Raw genomic sequence first — 11,496 nt, forward strand, 5'->3', positions numbered from 1 at the left:
TAGAGTAGAAAGAAAAGAGAGAGTGAAGAAAGTGAGAGAAAAAAAAAAGTGAAAAGTGAGTTTTTATGCTAAGGCGAGTCTTAATACTAACAAACTTGACGTATGTTTGCCTAATATTGTTGTCTCTTTGTTGCAGGAATATAAGGTCATGATTCCTAGCGGTGTGTTTAGTGGATTGCCACCTATTAGAGAGATAGAGCACTACATTGATTTTGTAACAGATGCGACAATTGCTACCCGACCTTTTTTGAAGAACATGAGTCATTGACACACTTAAGGGGACAAGGTAAGTTGTTGATTAGAATGCATGCTAAGTGGGAGGACTGTATTGAGACTTTTCCTCATGTATTCAAATACACACAAGGTATGGAAGATTTTGTGGCTGACCCTTTAGCAAGAAGGTATGTCCTTGTCTTCATTTTAGATGCAAAATTATTGAGACTTGAATATGATAAGGAATTGCATGCTAATGATGATGACTTTGCTAATGTGTATGGAACATGTGAGAAAGCATCATTTGGTAAGTTCTATAAACTAGATTGGTACTTGTTTAGAAATAATAGATTTTGTGTGCCTACTAGTTTTATGCGTAAGTTGCTTGTGTGATGGACATGCTGGTTTGTTGGGTAACCTTGTTGTAAGAAAGACTTTTGTTTTGTTGCATGAACGTTTTTAGAAATATCATTTGCCATTCAATGACGTGTTGCATGGACGTTTGTGGAAGTATCATTTTTCATTCATTGATGTGTTGCATGAACGTTTGTGGGAGTATCATTTGCCTTTCATTGAAGTTTTACATGAACGTTTGTGGAAGTATCATTTGTCATTCATTAACATGTTACATAAACGTTTATGGGAGTATTGCTTGCCATTCATTGATTTTTCATATAATTGGAGTGATCATTTTAGTGTAAGAAAAGCTTTAGGTGTGTTTCAGGAACGTTTGTGGGAGTATCATTTGCCATACATTGACTTGTTGCATGAACATTTGCGGGAGTATCATTTCTGTTTCATTGAATTTGCATATAATTGGAGTTGTTATTTTGGTATAAAGAAGATTTTAAACATGTTGCATGAATGTTTGTGGGAGTATCATTTTCCATACATTGACTTGTTGCATGAACGTTTGCCGGACTATCATTTGTCTTTCATTGAGTTTGCATATAATTGAAGTAGTCATTCTGGTGTCAAGAAAACTTTAGACATTTTGCATGAACATTTATGTTGGTCTAAGATGAAGAGATATGTCAATCGTATTTGTGGCAGGTGCATTACATGTAGAAAGACCAAATTTAAGCTTTTGCCACATGGGTTGTATACACCCTTACCTGTTCCTAGTGAGTCATGTGTAGACATATCTATGGACTTTGTTTTGAGGCTGCCTAGGAAAGAATGAAGTAGAGATTCTATTTTTTTTGTTATGGATGGATTTATAGAGTTTGCATATAATAGGATCATGCATACTACCATTTTATATTCTCATTTTGAAATTATTTATAGACTTAATCCATTTACTCTTTTAGATTTAATGCCTTTATCTATTGACAATAGGAGTAGCTTGGATGAATTTTTTCAAATTCTTGAACAAATTAATGATAATGCATATGAAATTAATGATAATGTTACTAACATTTTTCCCTTTGATCCAGGTGGAGATTTGAGATCGAATCCTTTTGAGGAGAGGGAGAATGATGGGAACCAAGGTGGGCCTAGTCTTAAAGATATGTTACAAGTTCCAGATGAGCCAAATACAAGTTCAAGGGCTTAAAGGATGAAGATTCAGTTTTGATTAATTTGATATAAGCTATGGAAAGGGCAACAACATGTCTTAAAGGCTTTGGTCACTTGAAGGTTTTCAACTTATTTAATTCATTTAAAGAACCTATTTTATTAGTTTAGAATAATTTAGTTTATTATGGAAAACACTTAAAGGGGCCTATGCAAAGGCATGTTAAGAAAGTTATTATTTTATTGAATTGGGGTTAAGGTTACTGTAGCCGAGTTACTATAGTGTCGTACTGTAGTCGCGGTACTGTTCACTCATGAGTATTTTTGGAAGATGGGGCATTATTTTGACTAGGATTTTAATTAGGTTTTGGTTTAAATACTCTTTGTAGCCTCATTTTATTCAGTTTATGAAATTTGATGAATTTATTCATTGTGAGTTGAGTTTTACTCATCTTATTCTTAATTGAACTTTTGAACTTATCAAAGGTAAATCACAACTTTTGTGGCGTTCCTCTTTTGTAATCTGGGTTCTTGAGACGGGTTCTTCAACGGGTCTAAATTTTAATATAATATAGGTTATTGAAACGGGTTCTCATCGGGTCTAGATTCTCCATCCATTGACTTGATTTTGGCTTTTTTAGAGAGTTTTCAAATTGATTGTGGGTTTAAAGAAGTCCTTTTCCGCGGGTTCATATCACTCTCACTCCTATTACGCACAACCCGAGCCTTTCTTTTCTAGGATTTCCTTTTTTTGAACATAACATTTAATACCTCATCCTCCTCCACCCTCACCTTCTCCATTGAAACTATCTCATTTATCTGAGTTTCTTTCACAACCTCCTCCAGTATCATTTTTTCTTTTGAACCTACCTCAGTATCCTGTGTTTCCTTCACAACCTCCTTAGACCTCATATCCCCATCAGTGACCTTGTGATCACTATCACCCATGGATTCTTTTGCCCTTTCACTCAAATTCTTTTCAACCCCTTCAGTAGCATTAACCTCCACCTCCACCTGCATCATCATTTTTCCTTCTCTCAATTCCTCATTCCTTCCATTATAGCTCGACTCCACCTCTTCCTCTACCTCCACCCTCCAAGACCCCATTCTTCTGTTAACTCTATTGCAATCATAACTGTTCTTCCTCCTCCCTGCTGAGGTAACTCTCAACCAAGTTCCAAATTGCTCCTCATTTTCCTTACTCCCTCCACTCTAGTCTTTTTTCTCACTGCAACCCTTGGAGTCATGTATGATTCTACCACATGAGAAGCAAAGAATGGTAGTTTTTCATACTTGAATGGATCCACAAGCTATTACCCTTAGCTGAGATGGTTCTTCCCCTCACCAGAGGCTTTGTGAGGTCCATTTCTATGAGAACCCTAAGATAGTTTTCCCGTCCACTTCCATCTCCCTTCACATCGATGTCCATCACATTCCCCTCTGTGTTTTCCAGTTTTTCTTCTCTCTGTTTGGTCATGAAAGCCAGAGGCAAGTGGTACATATGCACCCATAGCTCTTCACGATTAAAGTATATCTTCATTGGAGGCGTGAATCCATCAAACACCTTGAGCACCATCAACTGATTATCAAACAACCATGGCTTCCCTTCCCACATTTTCTGTTTGTCTGCATAGTTTACAAATGTAATGACAAACACATTCTTTCATACCTATAAAAACTTTGTTGCCTTGCTGAGTTTCCACACCTTGGCCATCGTGGATTCCAACACTCCAGAACTTATATTCCTCTCCAACCAGACTACGTTCTCATTTCCTCCTTATTTCCTAGAGTAAATCTTCATCTTGCTCTATGTTCATTTTTTCTTCATCTGTTAGCCTGAGCTTATACCATTATTTCTCTAGATTTTCCATCATCTCCACTCTATACTTCCTCAAATACCTTTTTTACGTACCACCAACAAAAACCTCTACCAAGAGTCTCGAATCTTTCTGTCACCCTGCACTGCCAAGAGGACCACCTTACACTACCCTTGTGCCACCGTACACCCTGCTCTAACACAAGTAGTTAGAATCTTCTCTGGGTATAGTGCTATTGACTTCTCTCTTTCCTCTAACGGAATAAAGAGAGAAGACTAATTATCAGTCTTATCCATTGATTTAAGGTTTATACATTTGGAACTTATACATAGTATTACTCATTAAATATATTTTACCATTTGCAAAGATACATACAAAATAAAAATAAAAAATAAAAAATTACATACTCATTTTAATTTTTTTCATTTTAAAAAATTTATATTTATAATTTTAAATTGTATAAGTTTCTAATATTAAAAAATGATAAATCTGACTATTAGACGCAAAACTAATCTTATTCCTAATCAAACCAAAGCACAAAATACAAGTATTTGCTGCTTATGAGTGGTTTGGATTCAGAGATGAATTGAGATGGTTTGTGAATGAGTAGTATTACCCATAAGTCTCACACTTTTATACATCCACTTAAAAATATATCATTTTATATTTTTATCCTATTTTACTAACAAATATGTCTGGAATTATTTTCATTACGTGGGTAAAAAAGTAAAATAATATGTTTGTAAATAGGTGTGCAGAGTGTGAGACTTATGTTTATAATTTTTCTTTGTAAATAGTAGAATAAAAGTTAAATTATTTATTATATTTTGTGTAGAAATTTAAAATTTAAAATTTAAAAAAATTATAATAATAAAATCAAACAAATTGAGGCTAGATTTTAAATTTCATTAGAGAATCAGATACATCCCGGACAATACTGTCTGAGCTATGTGTTCTCATGTCGCTTTTTTAAAGTCCCAGAAATATCTTCGTAATCTTCTCCTTTACGAGAATGTAATTATGTAAGCCTCTGTTTGGCGTGTCGGAAAACACAACAATAAGAGTCTCTTTCGCTCACCTGCCAGAACATCATCCCCTTACCTATGAGGTCGTCGGAATTCATGGACAAGCAAATCATGGAGCTTTCTCGATCCCGATCCGATGATTTCTTGACGTTGTCCACAAACCCTCAAGACGACGAGGACAATGGCGATCACTCCCCTGTATTCCGATTCCACCCTATCCGACCTGTCGCTCCGCCTCAGTCGCAAACTTCCTCCATTGGTCTCGAAAAAGTCGGTGCCGGCAGCAATCATAATGCTGGGGATTCCCATCGCTCGGCACTGATTTCCGTGATCGATAGGAAGATGGAGGAGTTCGTCAAGAATCTGGTGCACGCCGTTGAGGGTCTCAGCGCTAGGCTCTCGCAGTTGGAGACTAGGATGCACCGACTAGAGAATTCCACTGATGACTTGAAGGAAACGTTCGAACTAAATCAAAGCAGTTCTGATCGGAAGCTGAGACAGCTAGAAATTATTCTACAAGAGGTATTTAAAAATCAAATCCTTTCTGAATTCTCAAACTGGGGCGTACAATAAGATACGCATACCATCTAAAAGCTCTTCTGAGAATTTTAGGATTATTGGTAGGGTATGTCAGTTCATAAGCACTAGTACTCTCTAAATGGTTTCCTTATCCATTAATAGTTTCGGATTTATTAGAGATTGCATATATCTCACGTGTGCTGTTATTGGTTTGTTAAGCTTCAGTTAGTATGTTATATTAGTTAGTTTCATGTACTTCCTCTCGCCTATAAGTAGTATCAATGATGTAACCTGTAGGTAGCTTGACTTTCAGTAATCCATATATTAATGCAAGAAACTGGATGAGGCCGGGTGAGTCATCTTCTGTGATGGAATATCTTTTGGTTGCTTTGCTGGAGTGGGTTGGAAATGGCTATGTTGCTGCAATTTTTGTTTCTGGTTGAGTTTGGCATGAGGTTTTCATGGGTTGATTGGCTTTACGTGGTTTTTTTTTTTACACAGTGCATGTTTGATCAGATGCAACAGCGATTTTGAGCAACTTTTCTTGTTCAAGTTTCTTTTCTCAAGCAACCTAGCTTTGAATATTTCTTATTAGATCAATATTTGGTCTTATTCAGCTCAATTTTTTCATCTGGCTCAATGGCTTACTTGGCCAGGTCAAAGTTTTCACTGTGGTTCAGTTGTGTTTTTTTCCAGTTCAGAATATTTCTGACTGGTTCAATGGTTTGGTTCTGGCATAGATTTTTTTTTTTTTTTTTTTAAGTAAAAATTTATTAGTGTCAATAGGCGTAGCCAAGTATACTGGATGCATATAAGTTCCGGCATAGAATATTTTCCTACCGGTTTAGCATTTTTCCAGCTTTGTTCTGGTTTTCAGGTTGTTTCTAGTATGATTCTGGTATTTTCCGACCTTTTTCCAATGGTGTGTTGCCATTTCCCAATGTTATCCGGTGTCACCCAGTATTTCCTATGTTTCCCAGTATTTTCTGATGATTTTGTTTTTTTTTTTTGATAAGTAATAATATTTATATATATATATCAATAGGAGTAACAAAGTACACTGGATGTATATAAGAAAAACACCTAGCCCATATAAGAAAGCCCCTAATGACCCAAAAGCCCATGAAAACATATCCAAAATGCACCAAGCCCGAATTGGAAAACTATCGATACACTTCCCCGACCCCGACCCCGACCCCATCCCCTACATCCCACTCCGACAATGTCTTCACAAAGCCCTCCCTCGACTTGAGCTAGCTCTCTTAGTATCGTAGTTGATTGTCCAAGAAAGATTCTTTAACTCCCTGCTTTTCTTAAACTTAAATTTGGTTTCAAGCGTGTGGCTCGCCTCGATTGCAGTGAGTAGTGCTTTAAATTGGTCTTTATATTCTCTCTGCTCTCCATATGAAAGACCCAGGGTTTGTAGAAACCCATTATCTTTATTCAGAATCCAATCCGCTGTTGAACTCGCTATATCGTTAATCGGAGGAAGAGAAACTAGGGGAACGACATTATCCCTAGCCACAGTACCCGACTGCACTCTCGACTCTAAACCTTCCCCCACACAAGGCACCAATGACAATTCTGAACCTTCCCCCACACGAGGCACCAATGACAAATCGATAATTTCCTTCTCGCCAAATGGTTGCTCGACAGGTATATGGTTATTTTCCCCTCCATTTGTTACCATTATAGGTTCCTCCCCTCCATCAACATTTTGTGTATATGCTACACACCTTTTGCCAATGGTGTGTTGGCATTTCCCAATGTTATCCGGTGTCACCCAGTATTTCCTGTGTTTCCCGGCATTTTCTGATGATACTAACACCAATTTGGTATTTCTAATTTTTCTTCTGATAACCAATTTATTTCTTGGTTATTCTCCCCCCTTCCTCCCTCTTGCCTAATATAGGGTTGCAAGGTATCAATTATGCCTATGAAATACCTTGGTTTGTCTTCGGGCGCCTCCTTTAAGGCTAAGGGCATGTTTGGATGCTTTAAGTATCTCAAAATTTTGTGAATAGTAGTAAAATGGTTTAAGTGAAGATGTTTTATTGAGTTTTGGGAAAATGAGATAGAAAAAGTTGAATAAAATTATATTTTAAAATAAATATTGTATTGGAGTTTGTGAAAGTGAATAGAGAGTTAAAAAATTTGTTTGAATGTAATATTTTAATATTATTTTTTTGAACCTTGTAAAAGTTGTATTGATTTTTATGTTTAAGTAATGATTAGGTAATGATTAGATGAAAAAGTTGAAAATTTGAAATTGAAAAGTGTTTTGTGTTTGAGAGATGTTTGGGAATAAAGTTATGAGAAATTTTGAGAATTTTGGAAATTCTCATATTTGCCAAACATGCCCTTAAGTCCACTTGGGAAGGTGCGATTGAAAAGATGGAGTGGATATTGGCTAGTTAGAAGAGTATGTATTTGTCGAAAAGTGGAAGCATCACCTTAATTAACATCACTCTTTCCAATTTGCCTACATATTTTTTTCTTGTTTCCTTTGTCCTCTAGTGTGGCTAATCGCATTGGGAAACTTTAACATGATTCCTAGCAGGGAGGAAATGGTGGGTGTGAGTTCAAATTTCACATTTTTGATTGGGCCAAGGTATGATCTCCAATTCTGGGGGAGGGTTGGGAGTTCGAAACTTGCTCAGATTCAATTGGGTTCTAACTAGGGAAAGTGGTTGTGGTGTTATCAATAGGAGAGAGGGGTGCTTTGTGGATAGAGGTAATTGATTCCAAGTTTGGTGGTTTTTTTTTTTTTTGGGGGGGGTACTTGAATGACGTTCATGGCCATATATGGTGGGTTGGAGATGGGTGATAGTTCTAGGATCAAAGCTCTGGTGTGATTTGTGGTGTGGGACAGGCACTCAAGGATGCTTTCCCCAGTCTTTGGGATTGCTCGTGTGCGGGAGGCTTTAGTGGCTGACTCTTTGGAAGTTGTTGGTGTTTCTCCTTAGTGGAATGTAAGTTTCCTTACAGTGGTTTTTTATTGGGAGTTTGACACCCTCATTGATTTCTTCAACTTATGGTCCTCTATTGATCTTGGCGCTGGACAAGATGTTTTGGCGTCCTTCCAAGAAAGGGAAATTCACTATAAGCTCATTTGACAAGACCCTCACTTATTAGGTGAATTCATCCTTTCCTTGGAGAAGCATATGGAGGAGTAAGGACATTAAGGGGTTGCTTGGATTGAGAGAGCCTCTTAACTCATCTCATCTCATCTAATCATTACAACTTTCCTAAACTCCCACACAAAATACAGTAAACAATTCAAAATTTTCAAATCTCAAAACAAAAATAATATTCTAACAATATTTTATTCAACTTTCATCTCAACTCACTGTCCAAACCTCCCTTAAAAGCAGCTTTCTTTGCCTGGACAGCTTCTTTGTGGAAGATTTTAACCATTGACAACCTAAAGAAGCACCAGATTATTGTGATGGAATTGGTGCTACATGTGCAAGAAGGGCAGGGAATTAGTTGACCACTTCCTACTCCATTGTGATGTTGCGAGAGCCCTATGGAATGACTTCTTCGGCAGAATGGAGTTAGCATGGGTAATGCCCAAGAGGTAGATCTGTTTACAAGTTGGGAGGGGGTTATATTGCAATCCACAAGTTGCACCTGTGTGGAAGATGGCTCCCATATGCATTTTGTGGTGCATTTGGAAGGAAAAGAATGGTCAGAATTTTGAAAATTGAGAAAGAACAATGGATGAACGTAAATGCCTCTTTTTTAACACTTTGTTCCTTTGGGCACTAGCTATAGATTTCAATGGGTTAAGCTTCCATGACTTGTATCTACTTCTACTTTTTAACTAGGTGTTGTCTCTTTGTGTACATCCCATATTCTTGGGCTGTGTATTCTTTATTATCGATTAAATTTTTGTTTTACCTATTAAAAAACTTTCTTTGAGCACTTTCGTCTCTTCTCTAAGCCGCTGGCTTTCCATTTTTTTTTTTTTCCCTTTTACTCTCTCTCTCAAGCATGTTATGGGCAGCTCAATCCCTAATTGAGTTAGCATGTCTTGAATATATGACAAACGAGATGAGCCAATGCTACTGGTTCATTGCTGACTGCATCAGAGAGAAAATCCAACTTCAGCTTCAGTTTCTATTCCAATATGGTTATCTTCAGTTTTCGTGAGATTTCTTGGGTTCTCATGCACTTTGATTTGCGGCACTTGCAGCTGGTTATTCAGGAACTTCCAAAGTTCAGAAAGGGTATCAGATTGCAGTGACTGTCCCATCTGCTTAGAAAAGCTCCAGTATTGTGTGCAGGTGTTCCATCTTTGTTTTTTTTTTTTTTTTGGGGGGGGGGGGCGGTGTTATGAGAGACTATATTTCTCACATGTTTTGCACGTGTGCTTTTATTAGTTTGTAAGCCTTCAATTAGTTAGTTTTAGTTCTATTCTGCATGTACTTCCTCTTGCCTTTATAGGAAAGTTAATGGTGTAGCCTTCGGTTAGCTTGAGTTTCAGCACTACATTTTTTAGTAATAAAATAAACTGATTTTCTTTCTTCACTCTGTTTCTTGACAGTATTAATCAATGTTCACTTCTATTACTTAATTTTGCATCATATAGATCTAATATAAAGAATTAGTACATATCTATGTAATGCATTTGTAATCAAGAGATTGTTTGATCGGTAGGGTCATGTATTTGTGGTTTACTCTACAGGGTTAGGTCCATATATGGTGAGGATTCCATCATGAAAAAAGAAAAACAAAAAGCTTTTTATGTTATAGATGTTAAACGAATAAACTGTATGTCTCCTGTAAATCACAACTCCCTGTGATTCTTTTACATAATCTGATTCGAATCAGGGTTAGGACTGAGGTGTTAAATGCTAGTCATGGACCGACTCCCGTACTTTTTTTTACAGGTTCAAGATGGTATTCAAGATCTAAGGGATAAACAAGAGATAGTAGAGGCTCAGCAGCAGCTAGCAAAGCTTAAAATGGCAAAGGATACCCAGCACTTGGAAAAGCAGAACAGCACTCTCCAAAGTAATTCAGCTCAAGGGGTTATCTCATCTGTACCTCAGCAAAGCCACCAATCACTTTTAACTCCTGTTGCTTGTCCACAGCAACCTCCTTCTCTTCATTATAGTGTTGTTCAAAACCAACCTTTTCAAAATACATCACCAATACCAACATCTTCAGTATCAGCTGGACAGATACCTACCCAATTATCCCAGAACCAAATCCCCTTACTCCCTCGGCCTGAATTTTACTATTCATCACCTGTGCTTACTCCAGAATCCATGCATCAGCAGTACCATATGCCTCCAATAACGCAGCCTCAGCAACCATCTTTAGCACCACAACAACATTATCACCCGGCAACCCAACTTCAACCAATCTCACAGTTACCCCAACCACCTCATGAATTGCACCCACCTCTCACCTTTGGCAATAGCCAAGCACATTGCCCATCTACCCACTATGCACCTGCCAGTGCTCCCCCATCCCAAAAATTTTACTTTGGTTCTGCCCAGCAGATACATCATGATCAACCACCCAGCAATCCATATTCAGGCTCACCCTCCAGGCATTCAACTTTTTATGAGCATTCATATGGTGGAGCTCCTTTCCGACACAGCAGTTCAACAATGAAACCCTTACAAAGCCCATCATCTCCTCCAGTTCTCGGTGGCGGGAGCAGCAAAACACTACTGCCAACGGCGCAAGTATTACCGCATGCACTACCCATGGCCTCTAATGTGGATGCCGAGACTGGTTCTAGTGGGACTCGAGACAGAATAACAACCGATGATGTTGTTGACAAGGTTGTAGCGATGGGGTTCCGAAGGGACTTGGTGAGAGCAACAGTGAGGAAATTGACAGAGACTGGACAAGCAGCGGACCCTAACATAGTTCTTGATATGGTAATGAATAGCGGAGAAGTAGGGCCACATGGTGGTAGGTTTGGCTGATAATATATATATATATATATTTATATATATGTTGTTGCTTGCAATGTCTAGTTGGATTTATTTCTGTAGATGATGATATTACCGTGGTCTTCTGTATCATTATTGTTAGTTCCTATGTACATTAAAACATCATTTTATATATGCTTATGATGTACATATGTAAATGTAAATTCTGGCTAATGTACATGCTCGGTTTTTCTGTTCCTATTTATGTTCTGAATACTCTCAAACTTTGAGCATCATACTATTGTTTGTTGACATGAAAGGACCATTTATGAATTCCAAAAGGTTTCCTCTTCTTGGTAATGGTGTCATATCATCAGGCAATATGAGTTGCTTTTCTGTCAACTAGGATGTGGCATGAAGGCTACCAACCAATAGCACTTGGGGTATGTGATGATGAATAGTAGCCAATGAAAATAATTTTTCTATATATAATGCTTGAAATTATACATATAT

At 37.6% G+C, this 11,496-nt stretch overlaps 1 protein-coding gene across 1 annotated transcript; it reads left to right on the top strand.

Annotated features, from left to right (window-relative positions):
* The first annotated feature begins 4,480 nt into the window (after positions 1-4,480).
* LOC108984466 (forkhead box protein J3-like) lies at positions 4,481-11,259 on the top strand. Its single transcript, XM_018956439.2, has 2 exons — positions 4,481-5,092; positions 9,985-11,259. The coding sequence occupies exons 1-2, from the start codon at positions 4,649-4,651 to the stop codon at positions 11,035-11,037; spliced, it is 1,497 nt and encodes a 498-aa protein (XP_018811984.1). The 5' UTR covers positions 4,481-4,648; the 3' UTR covers positions 11,038-11,259.
* Positions 11,260-11,496: the final 237 nt, after the last annotated feature.

Source organism: Juglans regia, chromosome 9 (assembly GCF_001411555.2).
Source record: "Juglans regia cultivar Chandler chromosome 9, Walnut 2.0, whole genome shotgun sequence".
In the NCBI taxonomy this organism is placed as follows: domain Eukaryota; kingdom Viridiplantae; phylum Streptophyta; class Magnoliopsida; order Fagales; family Juglandaceae; genus Juglans; species Juglans regia.